We start from the raw sequence: 26,522 nt of genomic DNA, 5'->3' as shown, positions 1-26,522 counted from the left end.
GCACCAATAAGCAACATTCCAAATGTACTCAATCACGAAAATGACTCAAACAAGAGAACTGTCCCGCAAGCTCAACGTGTACCACCACAACGCAATGCTAAGAACCTATCACATATCGTAGAACCAACACACACGAATCTAACACAAGGGAACATATCTCAACATAACTCTGCTGCAATGCGTGACCCCATCCAAACACTGATCCATATGAAATACCTCAGCTATCATGCTCAAAATCAATAACCACGTGCAATCCGACATCAAGTACTCAAAGTGCATTACCATAACCACAAAGAAGCAAATGACATAATGCCACACAAAACCTGAAAGAACATAACCCATATGCCATCAACCATGCAATAACCAATTACTCATCTCGCTCAAATTCCTCTATAAAGCCCAAATAGAACCGCACCAAGTGTGCTTATAACCAACGAATCACAACTCCTTGTAGCATAGAAGAGTAACTCACAGATCATTTTAGAACACGAATAAGCTCAACAATAACCGAATGGAACATTCCTCAACAATAATAGTATGGAGCCAACCAATCTGACTCGGTGTAGAATACACATCCTAATTGGGCCTACCAATAGACTCCCAAATTAGCTCTAGTCACCCACAAATAGCTAAATAACCTCCGAAAGTCCACAATGATTGAATCATAACATATTCTATCATCTAGTTAGCTTCGGCCACAACTTCACAGTCCACAATCATGAAATAATCTGCTCCTAAGAACTCCCAATATCTAAATCCATAGAATACACGAATCACCATATTTGATCCCAACTTCACCGCCCGAATGTCTAACGCATCCCCCATACATGATTATCCCACGAGGAATACTTCTATAATTCTTCCGTGCCACAAAGCAAAATTTGAATATCAGCAGTGGATCAACTAGAAGAGTGTCGCAATACTAATGAAGTATCCATAAATCAAAACACATTGTCCCTTCTGAAATGTATGCTCTCATCAAGCCAAACCAAATAGTAATATCATTTACCTAGTCATCTGAAACCGTCCATACTGCCTAAGAATTTTATGACATTCCCTTCAAAACTGACATGTGACATCGCACATGCAAATCTCAATCCCACACAATACACCGCATATATCATGCCATCTGTCACGACCCAAAATCCATTAAAGGTTCGTAATGGCGCCGGACACCGCGGTCAGACAAACCAAAAATAAATACTTAATTTGGTTCTTATTTTTAATATTTCTGAAATCATATTTCCTTCAATTAAATCGTAAAAGATGAAGTTTACAAAATAAATAATAATATCTTTTAAAAGAAATATCCAATACAGTGCAACCCATAATCGCCCAAAACCCGGTGTCACAAGTGCATGAGCATCAACTAAGAATGTAAAATAATATACAACCTTTATGCGGAATACAAATTGGATCGGAAAATATAAATACTCTGAAGGAGACTCTGCTGGCTGCGGACTCGTAACATGGAATGCAGCTCACCTATGTCCCCGCAATAACCGCGCCTCTGCGCCCACAAGGCCACTAGACATATATGCACCTACACAAAAATGTGCAGCAAGTGTAGCATGAGTACGTAAATCAACGCGTACCCAGTAAGTATCCCGCCTAACCTCGAAGAAGTAGTGATGAGGGGTCGACTCGGACAATATATATATATATATATATATATATATATATATATATATATATATATATATATATATATATATATATATATATATATATATATATATATAAATAAAACTCAGAACAAGAAATAACTGAACAATTCATCACCCTATTTAAGGACCCAAATCACTTCCTTCATTTAAAATAAAGTAATCTTTCAAATAATGAATTTATACCAATTATAAAAGGAACTTCTAGTTCTATTATCACCCACGAATACCACCGAGGACGTTCGGCCCGATCCAACATAAATGTAAATTGTGCACTGCCGAGGGTCGAACGGCGTGAACCATAGATGCATCTATTACCCCGCTCGCGAATCATACATGCGACGCGGTCAAATATAAATTTATCAATAAATCATAAACCTTTCTTGATTCTTTTCAAAATAAAGACAATTCGACTCGAAGCTTTTAAATCCTTAAAAATCCTCAACTCAGTTCCATTTGATACAGTTAACAAATATAATCAAATAACGGTGTCCACAAGCATGGTATAAACCTAAAATTACCCGGACATAAACAGGAATAGTAGCTACGCACGGACTCTCGCCACTTCATGCGTACGTAGCCCCCCACAAAAAACAACACATATTAGTTAAGTTCACATATGGGGTAAGTTCCCTCTTACAAGGTTAGAAAATAGACTTACCTCGCTCTGAAATTCTATAACCGGCTCCCAAGCCCTTCCAACAACTCAAGTCGATGCCCAACGCTCCGAAACTAGTCAATAAATGTGTAAGACCATAAATATATACTCTAACACTCATTATAATTCAGTTTACAACAATTCCTAACTCCGCTTGAAAAGTCGATAAAAATCACCCTCGGGCCTACATGCCCGGATTCTGAAAAGTTTTGAAGATAAAATTTACCCATGACACCACGAACTCAAATATATAATTTATTTCAAATTCCATGTCCAATTTCGTCATCAAAATCCAAAAATATCATTTCTATGTTTTCTACCAAAATCCTAAATTTCTACAAATTTTCAAGTCTAAATCCATATATAATCCAAGTATTAACTTGCAATAGGTGGGAATCACTTACCTTGTGTTGCTTGATGAAAATCCCTCATTGAAGCTCTCCAAAATCGCTTCAACCAAGTGGAAAATGAGAGAAAAAGAGCCAAATCTCGCTCTTTAAAACGATCTGCCAGCGACCTCTCGCACTTGCGGTCCCTTGATCGCTTCTGCGATTCCGCAGGAGCGGCCAAATTACCGCTTATGCAGTCCTTCTTCATACCCCTCAACTCCACATCTGCGGCCCACATTCGCTTTTGCGCCTTCGCTCCTACGGCTCCACGTGCGCAGATGCGGTCCCGCTTATGCGGAACTCGACCGCATCTGCGGTCCCAACCTTCCCCAGCCTAAGCCGCTTCTGCGACCCTCATGGCCGCTTCTGCGGCTCCGCACCTGCGGCCCTAACCTCGCAGGTGCGGTTACACCAGGACTGGTGCACTTTAGCCATTCCCTAAGTCCAAAACTTGCTCCGTTAACCATCTGGGGCCCACCCGAGGCCCCTGGAACCTTAACCAAATATACCAACATGTCCCAAATCACATTAGGAACTTAGTCGAGCCTCCAATTCACATCAAACAACGTTAAAACACGAATCACCCTCCAATCCAAACTTAATGAACTTTGAAACTTCAAACTTCTATAATCGATGTTGAAACCTATCAAATCGCGTCTGATTGACCTCAAATTTTGCACACAAGTCATAATTAACATTACGGACCTACTCCAACTTCCAAAAATCGCAATTCGACCCCGATATCAAAAGTCCACTCCCGGTCAAACTTCTCAAAATTATCCAAATTTTCAACTTTCGCCCAAATGAGCCCAAAATGGCCTACGGACATCCAAATCCACATCCAGACGCGCTCCTAAGATCGGAATCATTATACGGAGCTATTTCCAGACTCGGAATCCCAAACGGACGTCTATATCATTGAAATATACTTCAACTCAAATTTATGAAATTCTTCCAAAGTGCCAACCTTCTACAATAGGTGCTGAAACGCTCCCGAGTCATCCAAAACCTGACCCGGACATACGCCCAAGTCCAAAATTATCATACGAACATGTTGGAACCTTCCAATCCCGATTCCGAGGTCGTTTACTCGAAAAATATCAAACCTTAGTCAATTCTTCTAACTTAAAGCTTTCGAAATTATAATTTTCTTCCAAATCAACTCCGAACTTCCCGAAATTAAATTCCGACCACGCATACAAGTCATAATACCTGAAGTGAAGCTACTCATGGTCTCAAACCGTTGTATGATGCGCTATAGCTCAAAATGACCGGTCGGGTCGTTACACCATCAAATGAAAAATATGAGAACTTCATAGTCCACTTCGAGTCACAAGCAACTACATACTCAATTAGCCAAGGACCTTCCATTTGATTCCATCCAAGATAAATTCACTATACACCACATGCTCCTCACGCCAGCAAGAAAAAAAAAGATATACCCCTCGAATCCTTGGTAAAAACCATTGAGAACTCTTCGAACCCATTTGCACATAACCAAGCTATCATAACCGAATCTCTCTCACTCAACCCAGCCGCGCAGGTCGCCAAAACCCAAGAGCATTACCACAAAACACTTGTGGAGACTAGCCACATCATAAGTACCCAAAGAACCGATTATATCCATTACTGTGCTGATCCGGCCTACTATCACGCTGTCCTATTTCTCCAAGTCCCTTCCAAATTGCCTTCAAATTGATACTTCTCCTTGCTGGAACACCACGATCCTTAACCAAAATTCACCACACAAGAGACTCTAGTATAAAACCACAACGCCCTAAGGCCCATAAGCCGCTGACTTCCCTCTTAAACACCCCGAAGCACCACAACCGAGACACCCACTCTAAAGAGACCTTATGTGAACCTAAAACTGTCTCCTTCACCTTCTTGATACTGAAATGCATAATCCCCAATAATATAAAAATGCCACAAGTCTCGACACTGTTCAATGTAACTCTCAGTTTCTAGCTATATACCAATCTTGAAAATTCCAAATCGCTATATTTAAATCTTGAATCCATTAGAACCATTCTCGAGAGTCATCCACTTTTCTCAAATCTCAATTAAACTGACCAAACGGACCGAACGACCTGTGCCCCATTAGCACACCAACACCCAAGTGAATAGCCCACACTTCTAAGCAACTGAGCAATTCCTACTCCATGCACACTACATCCTTCACGACTAACCACTCAATCATTCCATGACTCCCATATACCTGTAGAGTGTAATACAACCCGTATCCAGACATTCCCTTACTCGAGCGATCCTCAATCTCAACCCCTGCAGTCATAACTGATTCACCAGTATACCTCAAACCGAAACCAATACAACGCATAATCGTGCAATCAACTCGTCGATAGCAGACTCCCCCACTTGGCTCAAAGTCATAGATCAAAACACATAATAACTCACAATGGCCATACTCTATTACTGCCAAAATACCGCGGTGAGATTCGACTAAATCATTCATCAGCTCATGCAACACGAACCATCTAGTACCTCAAATCATCTCCAAATCTCGCATTCACCCTCGTGATGGTTAACCCAACTTCCACAAGCGGTCCAAACTCAAATTGCAACACATATAATTCGTTGGTAAATGAGAACTTTCTACAAAAACAACATAGGGACCGCACAACCTCAGGACACCTAACAGAGGTAACCTACCAGCTTTGCCTCAAGCTGACATCTCTCTATACTCTTCCATAGTCATAACTATTACGCAATCACTTAATCTTCCTGAGTCTTGAACTCATAACACGGCATGAAATCTACTGCACTCCACAACTAAACAACATGAGAGGTCCTTCAACACACCCATAACTTGAGGCCATACGCCAAATCAAGACAGAAATCAAACACCCAATAGTTCTTGCTACATCTCAAGTAAATTCCACCACATAGTCACATCATACTCACCACATATTCATCCAATCACAAATTCCACTAACAGGAACACCACCGGACATATAAGTCCCAAAAGCACGTGCTCACTCAATCGAAATCTCAGTGCTCAGGCTACCGTCAAAACCTGGCCTCAAGTCCTCCAGACTGGCCCATCGCCAGCATGCCAAAATCACATCTTTCACCTCAACCATGGAATCACAAGTCGTCGTTGCACAACTGATACCGAGGGCTCATGTGCGCATACAAATGTATGGAAAGAATTCAAAGGGTTACGCTTCAAGCTGAATCAATGCCGCACGATAAGGAAAGAAAGATGGAAAATATATCCAAAATGTCATGTAGCCTCTCAAAGATAGGTATGGACGCCATCATACCGATCTGCAAAACTCTACTAGACACTTGCTCACGACTTGTAGAACCTATGAACCTAGAGCTCCGATACCAATTTGTCACGACCCCAAATCCACTAGTCGTGATGGCACCTAACCCAACCCGCTAGGTAAGCCAACTAGTAACTATCCAATTCCAATGATATTAACAAGACAAATAAACGATAGTAATTTTCTGAATTTTATACATTTTCCAAGGATTGGTAGTACAAATCATGAGCTTCTAAGAATGGAGTTTACAAAGCTGAAATGAAATAAATACATAGTATGTTTGAAAAGTACATAAACAGGGGTTTATAGATCTAAGGCTACCACGAACAAGAGGCAGCTACAACCGGGACACATGTACATCTTCAGATCCAACTCCCAACGAACACAACAACGTCAACAGCCAATATCTGCACGCAAGGTGCATAAGTGTAGTATGAGTACAACCAACCCCATGTACTCAGTAAGTAACAAACCTAACCTTAGGTTGAAAGTAGTGACGAGCTAACGCAAGGTCGGGTCCAATATTAATATCCCACAATAGTTCATAACAGTATAATACAAGTAATAAAAGATATATCTCAGAAGTAAAATGCTCAGCTCGTTCACAGATCCAGAAAATAGTCATGTTTTTGAAGTATCTTAGTGAAAACCCAAATCTTTTACCGAAAATACCAAAAATACGAGTAAGTTTGAAAACCGTAATTTTTCCAAATATCCTTTACACAATAAATAAGATATTTCATTTACTTTCCAGATAGCAAGTGTGAAATACCTCTCTATGCCCACATATCATTGTGTGTAAAAATATCATGAATGACATGATACCGTACAACATGAGGAAAAAATGCATCTCTATGCCTGTATGTCATGTGTGCATGCCAATGCCATGTATCTCAGAGATGAATCATGTACTCACACTCTCAGAGTACTCAACCTCACTGTCTCGCATCCTCTCTCATTATGCTCAATGCTCAGCATACTCAATCACTCAGCGCTGTATAATACCCGTTGCGGCATGCAACCCGATCCATATATTTATAGTCGACTGCACTCACTCGGGGTGGTACAGACTCCGGAGGGGCTCCTTTCAGCCCAAGTGCTATATCGCTGCGACGTGCAGCCCGATCCCATAAAAATATAATCAATATATCGCTGCGGCGTGCAACCCGATCCCATAATATATATAATCAATATAATATGCTACGACATGCAGCCCGATCCCAAAATATCACTCTCACTCAGGCCCTCGGCCTCACTCAGTCATCAATCTCTTCAGTCTCACTCACAGGCTCACAATGTCATGAAACTAGCCCGACAATAATGATATGATGTATCAATAAATAATAACTGAGACTGAGATATGGTATGAATGCATGGTTATGACTGAGTACGAAATATCAATGAAATCAGTGAGATGACAGTAAGAAACGACCACTATGGGTCCAAACATGTCGGCATAATGCCTAAATATGATATCTAGCATGGTTGACAGCTTAACTACTTTATCACACGGTGGAAACACGGATATCAACAAAGTAGGACCATTATAGAGTGCCATAGAAGCAGCAGAGTCCCAATTCACATGGTGCACGCCCACACGCCCGTCACCTAGCATGTGCGTCGCCTCAATACCGATCACATAACATATATTACGAGGTTTCATACCCTCAGCACTAAGTTTAGAATGGTTACTTACCTCGAACGAGCCAATACCAATGCCGAGCAAGCCAAGCGATACTCCAAAGATGCCATCACGCACGTAGCGACCTCCGAACGGCTTAAAACTATCCAAAAACAACTCAAATACATCAAATAAAGCCCAAGGAAACAATTCCAAATGAAAAAGGTCGAATCTTTAATCAAAAGCCTAAAATCGGCCAAAACGTCCAACATAGGCCCGCACTTCGGAACCCGACAAAACTCACAAAATCCGACAAACCATTCAATTATGAGTCCAACCATACTAGTTCACTCAAATACTACTTCGAATCGATGTTCAAAACTCAAAATTTATATTATGAAACTTTAGGCCAAAACCTCCAATTTCCTCTTTAAAATTCCCAATCAAATTACCAAAAATGAAGATAGATTCATGAAATATAACCAAAATAGAGTAGAGAACACTTACACCAATTCATATGGTGACATTTGCTTCAAAAATTACCTCAATCCGAGCTTGGAAATGTTAAAATGAAGCCAAAATCGCGAACCCTTGTATTTAACATTCTGCCGAGCACTTTCGCACGCGCGACACATTAGCCGTTTCTGCGTCATCGCTTTTGCGACCAAAAATCACGCTTCTGTAGAGAAGCACTGGAGGCCTGCCTTTACACGTGCGGTAAAATACCCGCATCTACGCACTCGCAGGTGCGCGCCCAAATATCGCTTCTGCGTTGCCAACCGCTTCTGCGCTCAACTCACCGCATCTGTGCCTTCGCAGATGCGAAGCAATCTCCGCTTATGCGAAACCCTGCTCCCAGCAATATTTCTGCTCTTGCGACCCCTTCGTCGCTTCTGCGACCATCGCACCTGCGCAAACCAGCCGCAGGTGCGGTCACACCAGAACTAACAATGGCAACATTGAAGAAAATGATCCGAAATCAAACCGAAACACGCCCGAGCCCCTCGGGACCCTGTCCAAATGTACCAACAAGTCCCATAACATTATACGGACCTACTCGAGGCCTCAAATCACACATAACAACATCAAAATGACGAACCACACCTCAAATCAAAATCTATGAACTTTGAAACTTCAAACTTCCACAACCGATTCCGAAACCTATCAAATCACGTCCGATTGACCTCAAATTTCGCACACAAGTCACATTTGACATTACGGACCTGCTCCAACTTATGGAATCGGAATCCGACCCCAATGTCAAAAATTTCACTCCCGGTCAAACTTTTCAAAATTTCAACTTTCGTCATTTCGAGCCAAATTCAACCACATACCTCTAAATTACAATCCAGACGCGCTCTTAAGTCTAAAATCACCCAACGGAGCTAACGGAACAATCAAAACTCCGTTCCGGGGGCAAATTCACAAAAGCCAAACTTGGTCAACTCTTTCAACTTAAAACTTCAAAAATGAAATTCATTCTTCCAAACCGATTCCGAATAACCTGACAACCAAAACCGCCGATTCACATAAATCATAATACATCATACAGAGCTACTCATGCCCGTAAACTACCGAGCGAAGTGCAAATGCTCCAAACGACCGGTCGGATCGTTACAGTATTTTACCTATGAACCAATCATTTAAATACTCAACCAAATAAAAAACCAGTCATACATATTATCCAATTGAATGTAACATAAACTTGAATATTTAAATATAGCTCATAAAAGATGCTCTAATATTACCACCATATTGATAATGTAATGTTTCCATGTAAACTTTATATTTTTATGTCTACGTGTTACATAGTTCATGTTTGGAAAATATTTGTATTAGTTATAATTTTAATTGCTTTAAAAGTCCTAAATATTAGGACTTCTTATATGTTGTAATATTTTAAATAAGGAAGGATCAATATGCAAAATTTTAGATGATGGATCTTAAATATATTCGGTAAATAATCAAATGACTATTTTATCTGATATAAACTCTATTTTAAAAGGGTAAAAAAGTTGAACAACATTTCGCTAAGGATATTCGTATTTTTAATATATATATATATAGAGATAGATAGATAAATAGATAGATTGTTATGCGTTACAAAAAAAATGCTCGATATACTACTGATTAGTGGAAGTCTTTCACAGTAAAAATCAACCCCCCCCTTCCTTTACAATGGTGTTTCCAATATATTTTTGACAAATATATTTTTCAAAATAAAGAAAATTTTGAAAGCTCAGTCAAATGGCTAAGGAAACTGAAAAGTTCGGCACCTGAGCCTGAAATCGGGTCCGAACTTGGATCTAGCCCGTCTGTCATGTCTATTTTAGGGGTAAATATTTTACCCTAAGGTAAAGCAATTAGGCGGGAAAGTTAAAGCCCTCAAAACAACATTTTTCACACTGCAATAACAATTTTCTCTCAAAATCCGATTCTCCTCATCAACTTATCGGCGACCAGCGGTTTACGACGAAGGAGAAAACGACGTCGACATGGAAATAGTAGCTTCAGCGCCGGAGTTGACGTCGGAAATGGAGCTCGTACGTCGTAAGCTCCGTCAACGGTGGGAGTTAGCCTCTGTTTTAAACTTTCTCAACGTAAGATTTTAGCATTTTCAAAAGTTAATATTTTTGTTCTTCCAGAAATTGCATATTTGACTTATTTGCTTGCTTATATACACTAAACAATTTTATATATCCACCTAAATAAACGTGGAGGAATTGTACATGTTACACGCAAGGTTAAATGTGGCTAAGATGTCACTCGGTTCGTTTTCTTTTCGTACTTGTACATGTACATTTATACACGTATATGTTTAAGGTATTTAAGGGTTTTGTGGAATGTGGATATATTTTTGTGGGTTAATAAGTTTTGAGTTTCTGGGTGTGGGTGCTTCAATCCATATGTACTCATATGGGCCTGACAATGGTGATGTGTTGTTATGATGGTTGTATGGCCTGCTAAATGAGTAGTATAATCGTTTGTTTCCTTTGTATTGTACAATGTTGGGATGATATTTTTTTGATAACCGTAGTATTCCGGCCATCATGCACCCACCTCGACTAATCTCACTGCTAACTGCTACTTCCCACCATCACAGGTGCTGGGTAACTCTGTTCATAATATTTGGGATAGATTTTAAGTTATACACACTTATAATGTAAAGAATTTTACGCCATCATTTCAATTTAAGTGGATATAGTAGGTTATATCTTTATTTTCCAGGTTAACCATATCAAGCTTGCTATAAAGATTTACTTGTTGCGCTAACTTGGCCTGATAGTATATAAAAATTATACACTGACAGTGCAACAACAACTACAGCTACGCCTTAGTTCCAAACAAGTTGGAGTCGGCTATATGAATCTTCACTTCTTCATTTAAGCTCTACTCATTCTCTATACATTGACAATGGACAAAACTTAAAACTCTGTTGGGATTACTGCAATTTTTAAACGTATACTTGTATAAACAGTGAATGTACATTTTGAAGGTACTTGAAGGTTTTGACCTGCAACTAACAATTAATGAAATTATTTATTATTGCTATGTAAGATCACAATGACTGTTGAATGTTGACCTGACACTGGATATAGTTTTGTTTTGAGTGTAAAATTGCATATGTGCATTTGAAATTTGCATAACTGGGTTATACGAGCTTGCCTTTTTCCTTTTGATACTTGTACATGTACTCTAAGGGCACTCTGCTATTTATACCTGTGTACATCATATAAATGTGTTGAATGTTTAGTTTGAAGGTACTTGAAGTTCTTTTTAAACGTTGATAGGTTTTTGAGCCGGTGCTCGAAATCAAATTGAAAATTTCAGCTGAGGAGATAGAAACAGCCCTCATTGAGCCAAATGATACTCTTGCTCAGCTGCATATCATGCTTCTGAAGGTTTGGTTCCTACGTTATCTTTATTACTATTTGTGTGTATACAGCTATGTGTTTGCACTTTAAATTCCACCATCTTTTTGATCTAGTAGTACCTTTAGTTCTGTAATACTACTTCAAGGTGGCTTTGAAGGAGAGAATGCACATAGAGGATGTCAACTGTCTTTTCTTACACTAACCTCAAGATTCTGAATATCCATGCCAAAAATAACTTCAGAATTCATGAGCAGCCCGGCACAGAAAAAAACTAGACAAGGTTACTTCCCATATCCGGTACACCATTCCAGCAGGCATTTTATAGACGATTTGGAAAGAAAGGAACCATAAAATCTTTTATGGCAAATATGAAAATGTAATTAGCCTTAAGCAAAGGTTGTTATCTTTTTGCCCTTTGGTGCAATATGGCTTGTAGATGCCATGCTTGATTTCCTCAACGCACTATTGTTCTTGTGAGGTAAATCCTAAGATGTAAACGCACCACCAGCACTTTCTCAATGCTGGTGCACAACAATAATTTTTATGTAAACGCACCACCAGCACCTTCTCAATGCTGGTACACAACAATAATTTTTGATAAAATAAAAATGAGAGAATGACAAAGCTGTGAGTTTAACTGTGATAGAAGTGAGTAGTTAGAATTGTAAAGTTGTCCATGTACGTCAGAGGAAAGTATTGCTGCTGGATCTGAAGTTCAACTACAGGCATTAACTTGGACGTGCTAAGATAAACTATACTCTTTCTTTTCTTTCAGGTTGCTTCCCATGTTGACTACCTTATGATTCTTAGTTAATTTTGTTGCTTTCTATAAATTTTAGCTGCAACCAACAACCAACAAAATTCTTTTAAGTTTTGTAAATGTTCATATGTTAAGCTTATAATAGCCATGAAACTGAGTTATGATGGTGGTTATATTTTCTAGGGTCTCTTGATGCTATGTGCATTCAGCGTAGATCTTTATATTTTCTTCTCCATGCATGCATTTCTGATCATCTTGATAATTTGTCTGTTTAAAAAAAAAGAAAAAATAATCTGATATTTGATAAAAATTGCAAGCAATGATCTTGTTCCTGGAGCTGTGATAAAAAATCGGTTTACTGTACTTGTTTTTTGACCAACTTGATAGATTTACTTGTCATGGAATTGAAAAAAATAGTAAAAGTTGGAGCAAGTAATCTTGTCCCTTGAGATATTACAAAGGAAAAATGCATTTTGCTCTCTTCACTGGATGGGTTTGTATAAAGTGTCATGCATGTTGGGTAGGGGTGGGCATAAAATCCGAAAAAGCGAAAGCCGGACCGGACCGAATTAATTCGGTATGTTGGTATCGGTTGTTCGGTATTAATTCAATATAGATTTTTCAAAAGCTCGGTACTTCGGTACGATTCTTGGTATTGAACTTTCGATACTTCGGTATACCAAAATATTGAAATATGCAAGTCAGGTAGAATAGAGGCCGATGCTATTAGCTTGATGAATTCCTCCACATTTTCAAATCCGAAGCCTATTATTGATTGGTGGGCTGAGGATAACTGTCCTTAGAATTGATTTATTCCAAAGGATTCTAATTGCTATGATGGCTAGGGATTGAAACAGTATGCACCTGGACCAATATTGATGATCTATTCGCAAAAATCCCTTGGAAGTTGCGTGAGTCTTCTTGAATTTGGATTATTTGGTTAGAGAAAATAACAAAAATAGTGATCTTTTATGTTAATCAAAATTAAACACTTATTGTCACCATTATATTTAACGAGCGTTGTTGTTGAAACCGTTGTTAGAGCTTCTGCCAAGGGAGAAAAATACCTTGTCAGTTAGCTTTCTCTCAATGCTTCTCCGAGCTGCAATATCTAGAAACCACAGTTGCTTGTAGGGTAGATTTAGAAAAACTAATCTTGTATTCTTATGTGATTCCTAATGAATTAGAATCCACCACTTTTTTGTTCACAAAGACTTTGGTACGGTACCAAAACCGTACAGAACCAAACAAGAAATACCGAGCTACTTTGGTACGGTATTTGATATGCACAATTGATAAACCGAATACCGAAATACTATACCAAAATTCTTAAATACCGTACCGAAGTACCGAACGCCACCCCTAGGAGGTGCAACTATTTTGATGACTGGGTTGACAACCATTTTTTTCTATAGTGCAATGCAAGCTCTATACTTTTGAGGCTAAGTTTTTTCTTAGGATACACACTACTAAAAAAAAGACATGGAAGTTAAACTTTGTACTCCAAGCTGTTAATTTTATTTGATGTGATGAACACTGCTTGAATTCCTACAGCCATTTTCGTCGCTGACTCAGTATTGTAATAGCATGACTTGGGGACACTATCATATGGCAGCCTGGACCTTAAAAAGAGGCAAATCAGTTTGCAGTTCAGACTGCCTATTTTATGACTTTGCCTGCTGGCATAAGATTTTCATAGACAATAGACAGACTCTTGAAAGATAAATGATAAATGGGTGCTCTGAGTGATGATGTTGATCGCATTTCTGCCTTGTCAGAAGATACGATTAATTCATGCAATTGTACATATGCTGATTGGTGACGAAAAGTTGCTAGCAATCATTTCATTTATCAGGAGATAAGCTACATAATAACTTGTAAAAAAATTATAAGTTGTCTTAAGAAGGTGAGCAGTGCATTTTGTGAGTATCTATGCGATAAACTCTTAGTTAATTTTGCTGTTAAAAATGTTTGTACTACTTTTTTATTTCGATTGCCCCAAATTGTTGTCCATTTTCCTTAAACCGAACATTCAACTGCTTCAAAGCCCACTTTATATCTCTCATCTTTATCCTCTATTATATTATGTTCATTTACTATTATAAAAGTCAAACTATGACTACCCGTTTTTCTCAACAAATGCTAAATTTGTGACAAGTCAAAATTGAGCGAGAAAACTGGGACAGAGGGAGTCCTCGTAAGTTTTATGTCCCAATCCTAAATTTATCTTTGAAAGTTCCCACTCTATTTTCAAATTTCAAAAATTCTCATCCCTTCCCGGTTGTAAGAGACCCTCTGAAATTATAAACTTGCTAACTTATTTATATTTTTGTCCTGGCTTTCTTGTTCTAACATGGTTTGCATATTTCTTCAGGGGATACCTCCTGTGAGTAAACTACTGAAGGATTCGAATCGATGGGTGATAGCATTAAGCAAGAAACTTGAAATGTGGTGGCCATGGGTAGGTGATTCTAGCTTTTGACTGGTATGTGATTGATTCAGAAGTGAAGATTTCATTCCATTCCTTTTGGCATTTCATTGCAGGTTGCTGAAGGGACTTTTCCATTGACTGCAAAAAAGGGGTACCATATTTCTCTCCGTCTTCCTTCCCTTCCCAAGAAATGAAACTACTCTGAAGATTAGGTTTACTTTGATGAGAGATGTCTCTCATTCAACTTCTGTTTTTATTTTTCAGAGAGGAGATGGCCACATACAAGGCGCTCGATCCGGCAGTTCGCCTGCTTATTCTTAAAGCACTTTGTGAAATTCGAGCTGATGTAGTGCATCTGTGTTTCCCTCTGCTTGAATTCTGTGATTTTTTATAGTGCTCACTCTTCTGCATCAACATGCAGCAATAGCAATCAAAAGTTGGATGAAACCATATATGCTGTTGATTTCTCTTTAACATAGTAATGAATGCTGCTTTTAGTGATGTTCACATTTATCGTTTGTCTTTGCAGCAAGATGACGCCATATCTTACATTAACCATGAAACTAAAAGTAAAACTGATGCTTCTGTTTTCCGTAAGGAGAAGCTTGGGGGCAATGGAGATGAAGTTTCATTCTGGTAAGTTCTGAATGTGTAACATTAAGCTATGCGAGTATGCCTTTGACAGCTCGACATTTTGTGACAGGTATGATGGGAATGAAACTATTGGGCATAGATTATACAAGGAAGTTTGTCAAATTCAATCCATGTCAAAGGTAAAGAATAAGAAAAGCATATCAGCTATCACTTCTCAGTGGGAGACACTTGCTACTACGTTTGAAGAATTTCAAAATTTTGTGGTAAGCCAACAATTCTCTTTCCTTCCAAACTATTCAACTTTTCAATAGTCGTCGCATTCCTATTGCTATCAATGATAGGAAGAGTTCTCATCAAGTCAAGTTAAATGGGAAGCTGATGTGGGCAAGGCTGTTGAAGCTCATGCTATTCCTGCTCTTCAGAAAATTCAGAGGGTTAGTTTCTTTCAGACTGTTTATACGAGTTGTCTTATATCTTTTGGTTCTATAAGCTGAGGATTCCAAGGAAATTTATGCAGAAATATATCTGCTTTCATCATGAGCTCTTGATGCATATAGATGTTTTCCTTTTACAGAAGAAAGATATGGCTCTGAAGCGACAGCAAAGACTCGTAGAAAGCTTAAGAAACCTTGCAGTTCCTCGTTCTTGCAGGATTCGTAGGCCAGTCAATTACAGATGCGGTATATATGAATTTGTTTTGTTAATCAATCTTTTCTGATTGTATCATTAATTCCCTCATTGATTCCATACCTCAAGACAAGTTTATCTTGGGCCTGAATTTCTGTGACATATTTGAAATTTTAGGGAATTTTATTTCTGGAACTTTTAGTTACACTTTTGGAGAAAACGTAAACAGCTTTATCATTGGAGGTTCCTATATTAGTTCATCCTATTTCTGTAAGTTTAAAGCATGGTTTTAGTACATGGGATTGCCTATTTATGAGCTTCGTATGATGTAAGCTTCAAACCATGTAAGAAGATATCAATGAGACTTTTGTATGAGCATGGCACATAGGGAAAGCATGGAGACCTTGGGAAATATTTGCAGCATAATTAGATAGTAAATAAGTCTAAATGATTTTCTGTTAATGTTCCAAACTGTGGATACTTATGCAAGTGCAAATTCATATGCAGATGATTTTGATAGAGCAATCAATGAGGCCATACAAGTAACAAAGTAAGTCTTATTAGTATGTCATTGTTTCTTCATATCTTGGGTGATATCATAAGCATTGTCACAGTTTCTCCATGTCACTCAATCAACTACACTCATCCAACACAGGCTCTGTTTTTCTCTCTAGTTTGAAAATATCTTATAATCATAGTTGGTAAGTTCTTCAAAGCTGTTAAAATGAGGTCCTGCTGAATGATTGGGTCATGGAGGTAACCAGGTGATTAAGTTGGAAACTTCCAAAAATTCTGCAAGCCTGTCCCGCTTGCAATGTGAATCTAATCACGTTGCCTTACACCATGTGATGCCTTGTCATTTTGGAACATATTCCGACACTAATTATGATCAGATCATTTGCATTGCCCCAAGATTGGATGAACTCCTACTGAAGCCACCTCAGGATCAATGTCTAGTTTCATGCTCCCTTTTGCCGCTACTATGCAAACCTACTTTACTAATGTAACCCCCCTTAACTGCTTGTATCTTAATTGGCGGTATCCACCCTTATATGAACTCTTGTCAACAAGATTGAGCTTTGCTTTTATGGTGCTTTTGCATGATCTGTGTATAAACTATCTTCTAAAGCATATTTGAACACTATGAAACCACCTGTAGTTGCAGTAATGGTTCAGAGTTACCATTTTGTTTTGTTTTTTTTCTTTTAATTGTTTTTCATGTCAAAGCTTGTTTTGAGGTTTGACTTGAATCATTTCATGATTTCATCTACATCCCAAGGCTAATTTTTCTTCCATTCATGACAACTATTTTTATCCATTTGGGATCATAACCTTGGCTTACTGGCAAATAATTTCTGGTTTAGCAAACGGAAGGCAATTGAAGAACCAACAAATGAAACTCAACTCAGTGAGCATGCGCCTAGGATTGGAACCATTTCCCTGGATTCCTCTCCAGCATCTAACTCCATAAGCAGTGATGCCACAGACAGTGAAACTGAGAGTGATGGGCCTCAAGGAAGCAATGATGACGTTGATGATACCAGTGATGAGGTTGATGAAGCTGATCTTGATGAAGATGATACTGACTCAATGAAGGAAATTAACATAGCTGGCAACAGAAAGCAGTCAATGAATGAGAATAGTCGCTTGGACTATAGGCCAAGCAGTTGTCGCTACAGTAAGCGGCTAGCTGGAGTTGCTGGCTTTGCTGTTCCAGAAAGTACTCATATAGGTGCGAAAAATAGGTTGAGGCAAAGACCTACTGTCAATACTGCTGCTGAGTCTGTTGTCATTCCTGATTCAGAAGATGAAAACTGATCAGGACGCACTTGTAACAGGAGGACATGCCATTAGAACCGATCTCTATTTTGGTACAGTTTCGGTGATTATCCTTCCGAGCCAAATGAATACGGCTTTTGGAAAAGCAAATCGGTTGTTACCACCTTAGTCATAATTTTGCATATATAGTAATAGTAAGTGTCTGTAAACTTAGGGAAGGCAGAAAGTGTAGTTGTTTTGGTTCAAACAGTAACGTAGTTAATGCTTCATTACTTTTCTGTAAAAGCAAATCAGTTGTCACCACCTTAGTCATAATTTTGGGTATACGGTTATCTAGCAACATGGCTTCAGAAAATTGTCTGTGAACTTATGGAAGGCAGTAAGTGTAGTTAATGCTTTCATTAGTTTCTGTAAAGCCATGTGCTTTTATGCATTGTTGGTTGCCAGTTATCTGCAGAAAGAGTGTTTCTTGAGCTTAGGCTTGTTGCTGAATTTTGCCTTGCGCACACTGTTAAGGAGGCAAGAAATAAAAGGAAAAGAGAAAGAATGGTTCCATTCTACCAGTAAACAATTATCCCATTCAAGTAGTTCTTTGAAAATTCGTCAAAATATAGGGAGTTATTTGGAATGGGTGCCTTGAACTGAAACTGCACTACTGCAAAAATCAGCTTATTTTGAGAATGTTTTTTCTCAAAAGTACTTTTGACGAGAAACAATTTGTGTTTGACTAATTAATTTAAAAAACACTTCTAGCAGCAATTAATGTTTGACCAAGCTTTTAAAAATTGTTTCTAAGTGTATTTTCTCACAAGTACTTTTTAAAAAAGTGTTTTTGGAAAAAAATTATTTTTTTCCGCTTCTCCAAAATTACTTTTGCTTCTTTTCAAAAATGTTTTTTTTCTTTTTCTAAAAATTTGGCCAAACAATTCAACTTTGAAAAAAGCATTTTTTTTTTCAAAAAAAAGTGCTTTCTAAGGTTGGAGAAGCTTGGCCAAAATTTTGCAAATTTAGATGATTAATTATGCTCACTATTGTTTATTCTCTTTTTTTTTCGTCAATAGGATTATTTTGATTTGGAAAAGAGAAATTGAAAGACTATTTTGATTCAAAGCCTGAAATTAAAGGGAATCTTTTGGGCCTTTTATCTAATTTTTTTAATTATAGTTTTCTATTTCTTTAACAAATTCAACTGTTATATAGTAAATAAATTATTTTTAATTAGCACGAAGGCTATCAATAAGAAAAATTTCACCTCCAATTCAAAAATGAGTAGGTCATTGACTTCTCTAAAAATCTTATAAATTTATCGCTTAAACAACTTAAGAAAGCAATAAAATAGCATCTCACTTCATAAGAAAAAAAATCCCAAAAGCAAACTTGAATGCTAAATAGGATCTATGTTGGGCTAGAATTGGGTCTTACTCATTTAAGGCCCAATAAGATCACTATAGATGGGAAAGAGAAGCAAAGAATTAGGTGTTAGGGTTCATCAAACGCCAGCAACAATACAATGAGACCCCTGGACGAGCAAGAAACGACACAAGTGTTCGAAAAGCTACACAAATTCGTGGGCAACAATCTGAAGAACATAGTCGAGAACCCATCTCACGAAGGACCCGACAACACTCCCGGCCGCTACTGCTTCCGTCTCCAAAGAAACAGAGTCTACTACGTATCAGAATCGCTGGTCAAACGAGCCACGAATATAAAGCGAGACAACTTAATTGCACTTGGAACCCAGATAGGCAAATTCACTAAAGGAGGTAAATTTCACCTTACTGTACAGTGTTTGGGTCTATTGGCAGGTCACGCGAAGCACAAAGTTTGGTTAAAACCCACCTCTGAGATGAGTTTTTTGTATGGTAATAATGTGTTGAAAGGTGGGGTAGGGAGGATTACTGAGAGTATTAGCGAGCATGATGGGGTGGTGGTGTTTTCAATGTCGGATGTGCCGTTGGGATTTGGAGTTGCGGCCAAGAGTACACAAGATTGTAGGAAGATGGATCCAAATGGGATTGTAGTTCTTCATCAGGCTGATATTGGAGAGTATTTGAGAATGGAAGATGAGCTCTAAATTACATTTTTCCTTAGGCTTTATGTTTGTGTAATCCAATTGGGTGTCGTTGTATGTTGCTCAGTATGAGTTTTTGGCATTCTGTTTTCACAGAACTTCTATATTGAATGTGATAATTGTTTACTGGTGAAATCATTTTTTTCTTGCTTAATTTGTCTTGCCTTAATTCTTATATAGTCAAAAAAATGGAGGCAGTCATGGTATAGTTATAAGAAACTTACTTATTTTCATCAGCAATAGATTGGAAAATAGCTTTAAAATTTGGTGGGAAAATTTAGAGATTCCAATGTCTAATCTCTTTCTTTGTAGAAATAATGTGTGTAAATGGATGTGTCTACTCATAGCATTACCCTGTAAGCCTGTAGATCAAGATTCATGTTTATGAGCAATCATCATTATTAAAGCACTGAGTGCTCCACATACTTGGTAATTTTTGTTTTTGGTAGCGGAAGCTAAACATTTGAAATTGCTGATTGCCTGTTATGAAATAGATGACAGAAGAGGAGTGAAATGGCTGACTGCTTTATGGAAGATGTAAAGGTACTTTCATTTTAGAAGAAGTTTGTGTGATTGATTGGGAAATGGTAGAAATTGCAGAATTTTTCCTGAAAATGCAGTATGTTGTGTTGGATAGTAACAGGGAAGATATTATACTTTGGACAGCCTGCAATTATGGGGTCTGTATATGAAGTTTTCTGGAGCAAACATTGTTTCTAAGTAACTGTTATTGCATCCAAAACTGCTAAATATAAAGAGCAGAGCTAAATTATCAAATATTTGTTGTATGAAGATTAAACAAGCGGATTTCAAATTGTGTGTCACTGCCTTAGAAAATTTGTCGGTTATTAAAATGTTTTATCATAAGAAGTTTACGAGGGAGACTTCCAAAGATTACATGCTATCCTTGAGAGCCCCGTCTCCGGAGGGGAAATGTTTACTTTTTAATTTTCTCATGTATCCTTATCCTTTGCTAGCTGAATATGACTCTTTGATATCGATTCTCCTCTTTTTTATAACTCCTTTCCAATACTATTTGTGATGAATTTATAGGAGGGTTATGTAAGTATTGGGATGGTAAAAAAAAACATAAAAAATAGATAGAGTTATGGGGATTTTGCAGATAATTTGGAGTAAAAAGAGGATGTTGCTGATTTTAGGCGAGAATCAATAGAAGAAATGAAAAGAATATTAATAAAGATGTAGTAAAAATAACAGAGGTGGCAATTTGCAGAGGTTATGAGGAGAAAGAAGGAAACAAATATTACTTTCCTTATTTTTTGCTTTCCATTTTTGCCTTTTTCTTCGTTTATTCTTAAAACTTTTAAAGACAATTATATTGTAACTTATGGTCATACAAAATATATATTAAATAATAAAATGGTGCGCGTGCGCATATATATATTATTTATAAGAAAATATAATAGCGAAAAAAAGTAATTTCACCTAAAATTAATTACTTAGTGAAGTTTAATATTTCTAAATGATGAAAACTACAGGATTTTTATTTTTTTTAAGAAAAAATACTTCTGATTAAAAGAAGAAATTTACTGTGATATAACGTTACTATGACTACTTTTTTCACAAGATCACATTAGGTTTGAATTTTTGGCTTCATTTTTGAAAAGTTCATGAAATACCTTTGAATTGAATTATAAATTTGTACCTCAAAATTATCCGTTGTAAGAAAAGCTGAAGTTATTTTTAGTAGTGGCAAAACTTTACTTTCTGTTTAGTTTTGATGTTCAAGCATAAAGAAAAGAATCTGTAACTTATTATCAAGTTCAACCGCGCAAAGCACGGGCCAATTTATTGCTCCATCTGTTTCAATTTAGATGACACGCTTTCCTTATTAGTCCGTTAAAAAAAGAATGACACATTTATACAATTGGAAATAATTCAACTTTAAACTCTTCATTTTACTCATTTTACCCTTAATGAGAAACTTTTATAACCACACAAATGGTATGGCCACACAAAACTTTTACCCCTTAAACTTTTAAGACCATAAATTTCAAAACTCTTTTTTTTTCTTTAAACTCCGTGCTGAATCAAACTAGAACGGAGGTAGTAGTTGAATTATAAGTTGGGGTATATCTAGGGGAAGTGGATACGCAATTTCTCCAAGTATTCACCTATTTGATGCATAACGCGTAATTAACTGTCAGGGTGAGACCTAGTGGTCTATGAAGTGAGTGACAATCATTAGAGACTAGGGTTTAAATCCCACTAGACACAAAAACACTATGCGATTTCTTTCCATCTGTTTAAGCCTTGGAATGACACCACTAGAAATTAGTTGAGGTGCGTGTAAGCTGGCCAGACACCACCATTGTAAAAAATTAAAAATCAATTAAGTGCTGAGGTGTGGCCTGGTGATCGATGAAGTGGGGGTAAACCGTGGAGACTAGGGTTTAAATCCCATTAGAGACAAAATACTAGGTAATTTCTTCTCATTTGCTTAAGCATGGTAGGTAGAGTTACCAGGTACTTGTGATGGTGGGAGGTAATAGGTACTCGGTGTAGTAGTCGAGGTGCGTGCAAGTTTAACTGGATAATCGTTATTTCAAAAAAGAATCAATTAAGTACCTCTCAAATCAAAGCTAATTGAGGTTCGACTATATGATCCTTCATGTCTATCCCGCTCTATTTAGGCGCATTTCTTTCCAATAGTATATTTTTTTGTGTTTTAAGGCAAATTTGGGTTTCTCTATGTTAAATGATGAACCAAAGTCTGTGGTATTGAAGTGGAGAAGAGCATAGGATGAGCCAAGAAAGGAGGAGGATTCTTTGGACATAGAATCGGAAATGTGTTGGCATGGGAATTTAAGGAAAATGATACAAGGCTAAGCAGAGGCAAATTTATGATTTGAACTTTGTGGGTTCGAGATTCTAGGACATCGATCTCAAGTGCTAATAAATGGGTTCGAAATTTAATATATGTGCATATTGAGGGAATTTCTTAACATATATATAGAGTTTTGGACAAAGCTATTGGGTTCGGCCAAACCTATAGCTTACACTATGAATCTGCCCCTTAGTTTAACCTACTACATGAGTTGGCATGATATTAGAGCATAGAAAGGTATTGAATTCAAGTTTCACCGCTAACCATCAACCAATACTTTACATGCTTGGCTAAGAAAAAAATTTGGATTCGGCCATGATAAGATATGTTGCAGTCTAAAATAAATAAATTAAGTTACTTTTTTTTAATAGTTTAAACTTTTGGATTAGACGATTCACTCATTTCATAAGATGTAATTTTGCCCCATCAAGTTGCTATGTATTTTAGTGTTAAACAATGGCTAATGTTGGCCCATTTGAATGCTTCCCTCTGGAAAGAACCTTAGGGGCTTCCTATTCATAAATTTGGATGCAAAGAAAGTTTTACTTGTTGGAAGTCATGGATTTTCAAAAGATTGTTCTGAGGAGTCTCTCCTTCTTGATTAGAGAGGTGAACTCCTATAGATTGACAAGTGTCACTGTTACCTAATAGGCTTTGATGGAAATTTCATTTTGGAAATATTTTGTCACTGTTAATAGGTACCGCTGACTTATGAAGACCGGATATTTGGTTCTCTTTGCACCTTACTTGGCCAAAGTTGAATGACCTGTAATTTCTGGAAAAGATTACTTTACTTCCATTTGCAATTTCAGTTGTGTATCCATCAAATAGATCTTTCTTGTGTGTATCCAGATATGTGCGTGTTGCTTTTATGCGTGCCTCTTTTTGTATTGAAAAATTCCAAACAGGAATGAATCAGAGATGTTCATTCCTATCTACAGCTCTGAGTTAGTCTAGAATTAGAAAAAAAAAAAATGTTGATTCTTGTTTCTGCATAACCAGTGTAAATTTTCGTGGAATGGTTTTCCATGGAATGCCTGATAAGATGTATCATGCAAGATTGATATTTTTGTCACATACTCTACTTATGACCCAAGTTCTATAAAGCGGTGGTTATATCGGTCATATTGTATGGGGTTAAGTGTTGGACAGTCAAAATTTCACATATCCAGAAGATGAAAGTAACAGAAATGAGTACGTTGAGATAGATGTGTGAGCACACTAGGATGGATAAAATTAAAAATGAGGAATTGAGGATATGCGGAAAAGGGCGGGCGTGGCTCCCTTGGACGACAAGATGCGGGAAGCGAGACTTAGATGGTTCGGGCACATGCGGAGAAGGAGCCTAATGCCCCGGTTAGGAGGTGTGAGCGGTTGGCTCTGGCAGGTACGAGAAGAGGTAGAGGGCGGCGTAAGAAGTATTGGGGCGAGGTGATCAGGCAGGACATGACGCGACTTTAAATTTTCGAGGACATGACTCTTAATAGGAAGGCGTGGAGGTCGAGCATTAGGGTTGTAGGTAGGGGTGGCAAGTGGGCCGGGCCCGGTCCTAAGTGGGCCGGTCCTATGCGATCCGGTCCTAAACGGTCCTGGGCTTCGCGGGCTTATTGCTGGAACCGGCTCGGGACCGGGACCACGAACTAACGGGCCCGGGTTTAGTGGGCCGGTCCCGGGCCTAAACGGGCCCAACAGAAACTTTGTCTTTTTAAATTTTTTTTTATAGAAGTTAGAGAAAAAAATAGTAATAAAGATATATAAGCTATATTCGATTTATATACTATATATACATCTTAAAATATATATATATATATATATATATATATATATATATATATATATATATATATATACTATATTATATATACATAGTATACATCTTAAAATATACTATATATACATCTTAAGATATACTATATATACATAGTATACTAGATATACTAGATATATATATAGTATAGTATAGTAGATCTTAAGATATATATACATCTTAAGATATATAAGCTATATATATATATATAGTAAGATGTATATATAGTATATCTTAAGATGTATACTATCGAATATGACTTATAAACTATGTATATATATTATAGTATATATAGTATATTATAGTGTATATATACACATTTTAAGATATATATATATATATATATATATATATATATATAGTTATATAGTTATATACACACTATACTATATATACATAGTATATTCGATATACTATACTATATATACATATATATATATATAAGCTTATATATATATACTATACTATACTATATATACATCTTAAGATATATAAGCTATATTCGATTTATATACTATATATACATATATATAGTAAGATGTATATATATTTTAGTATAGTATAGTATATATACTATATATACAACTTAAGATATACTATAATATATATACATCTTACTATATATAAGCTATATTCGATTTATATACTATATATACATCTTAAGATATACTATATATACATGTATATCTAGTATACTTAGTATATCTTAAGATGTATATGTAGTATAGTATATATAGTATATCTTAAGATAGTATAGTATATATAGTATATCTTAAGATGTATATATAGTATATCGAATATAGTTTATATATCTTATGAGATGTATATATAGTATAGACTATAGTATAGTATATATAAAAGCTTATATGTATACTAAACTATACTATAATATATATACATCTTACTATATATAAGCTATATTCGATTTATATACTATATATACATCTTAAGATATACTATATATACATGTATATCTACTATATATATCTAGTATATCTAGTATACTTAGTATATCTTAAGATGTATATGTAGTATAGTATATATAGTATATCTTAAGATGTATATGTAGTATAGTATATATAGTATATCTTAAGATGTATATATAGTATATCGAATATAGTTTATATATCTTATGAGATGTATATATAGTATAGACTATAGTATAGTATATATAAAAGCTTATATGTATACTAAACTATACTATAATATATATACATCTTACTATATATAAGCTATATTCGATTTATATACTATATATACATCTTAAGATATACTATATATACATGTATATCTACTATATATATCTAGTATATCTAGTATACTATGTATATATAGTATATCTTAAGATGTATATATAGTATAGTATATATAGTATATCTTAAGATGTATATATAGTATATCGAATATAGTTTATATATCTTATGAGATGTATATATAGTATAGACTATAGTATAGTATATATAATAAGCTTATATGTATACTAAACTATACTATAATATATATACATCTTACTATATATAAGCTATATTCGATTTATATACTATATATACATCTTAAGATATACTATATATACATGTATATCTACTATATATATCTAGTATATCTAGTATACTTAGTATATCTTAAGATGTATATGTAGTATAGTATATATAGTATATCTTAAGATGTATATATAGTATATCGAATATAGTTTATATATCTTATGAGATGTATATATAGTATAGACTATAGTATAGTATATATATAAGCTTATATGTATACTAAACTATACTATAATATATATACATCTTACTATATATAAGCTATATTCGATTTATATACTATATATACATCTTAAGATATACTATATATACATATATTGTAAAGAGATATTCAAATCAATGCGTTATATTTTTTTATTATAGCATTAAAAATCATGGCAATATCTTTCTTAGTCTTCCTCCCCCTATGGAATGAGCACAATAAGGTGCTAATACCACCATTGAGAAGAAAAAGAAACTAATCAAGATGTGCTAAAATACAAGTTACATATTAATTTACATGGTATCTCTTACAAATTTCATAAATCCTTCAAGGTTCGGAGGAATTTCCGTTGGTGGTGGCGGAAA

General features: G+C 36.3%; 2 protein-coding genes across 2 annotated transcripts; both read left to right on the top strand.

The window, feature by feature from the left end:
• Positions 1-9,924: 9,924 nt before the first annotated feature.
• On the top strand, positions 9,925-18,028 carry LOC107808284 (DDT domain-containing protein DDR4-like). Its single transcript, XM_016632796.2, has 11 exons — positions 9,925-10,222; positions 11,414-11,524; positions 14,632-14,718; positions 14,802-14,839; positions 14,953-15,034; positions 15,218-15,324; positions 15,392-15,545; positions 15,624-15,716; positions 15,857-15,962; positions 16,417-16,459; positions 17,274-18,028. Exons 1-11 carry the CDS (start codon positions 10,118-10,120, stop codon positions 17,725-17,727), a joined length of 1,380 nt encoding a protein of 459 aa, XP_016488282.1. The 5' UTR covers positions 9,925-10,117; the 3' UTR covers positions 17,728-18,028.
• Positions 18,029-19,138: 1,110 nt separating this feature from the next.
• Positions 19,139-19,894, top strand: LOC107808294 (uncharacterized). The gene has a single exon (XM_016632805.2). It carries the CDS (start codon positions 19,199-19,201, stop codon positions 19,760-19,762), a length of 564 nt encoding a protein of 187 aa, XP_016488291.1. The 5' UTR covers positions 19,139-19,198; the 3' UTR covers positions 19,763-19,894.
• The last annotated feature ends 6,628 nt before the right edge of the window (positions 19,895-26,522 follow it).

The sequence above is a fragment of the Nicotiana tabacum genome, chromosome 23 (genome assembly GCF_000715075.1).
Source record: "Nicotiana tabacum cultivar K326 chromosome 23, ASM71507v2, whole genome shotgun sequence".
In the NCBI taxonomy this organism is placed as follows: domain Eukaryota; kingdom Viridiplantae; phylum Streptophyta; class Magnoliopsida; order Solanales; family Solanaceae; genus Nicotiana; species Nicotiana tabacum.
This window is presented reverse-complemented; position numbering and strand designations above follow the sequence as displayed.

Excerpts from the sequence above, each read along its gene's own strand:
- LOC107808284 (XM_016632796.2), top strand. The coding sequence starts at position 10,118 with ATGGAAATAGTAGCTTCAGCGCCGGAGTTGACGTCGGAAATGGAGCTC. Across the intron at positions 14,719-14,801 it reads TTGAAATGTGGTGGCCATGG|GTTGCTGAAGGGACTTTTCC; the intron begins GTAGGTGATTCT and ends ATTTCATTGCAG. Across the intron at positions 14,840-14,952 it reads CCATTGACTGCAAAAAAGGG|AGAGGAGATGGCCACATACA; the intron begins GTACCATATTTC and ends TTTATTTTTCAG.
- LOC107808294 (XM_016632805.2), top strand. The coding sequence starts at position 19,199 with ATGAGACCCCTGGACGAGCAAGAAACGACACAAGTGTTCGAAAAGCTA.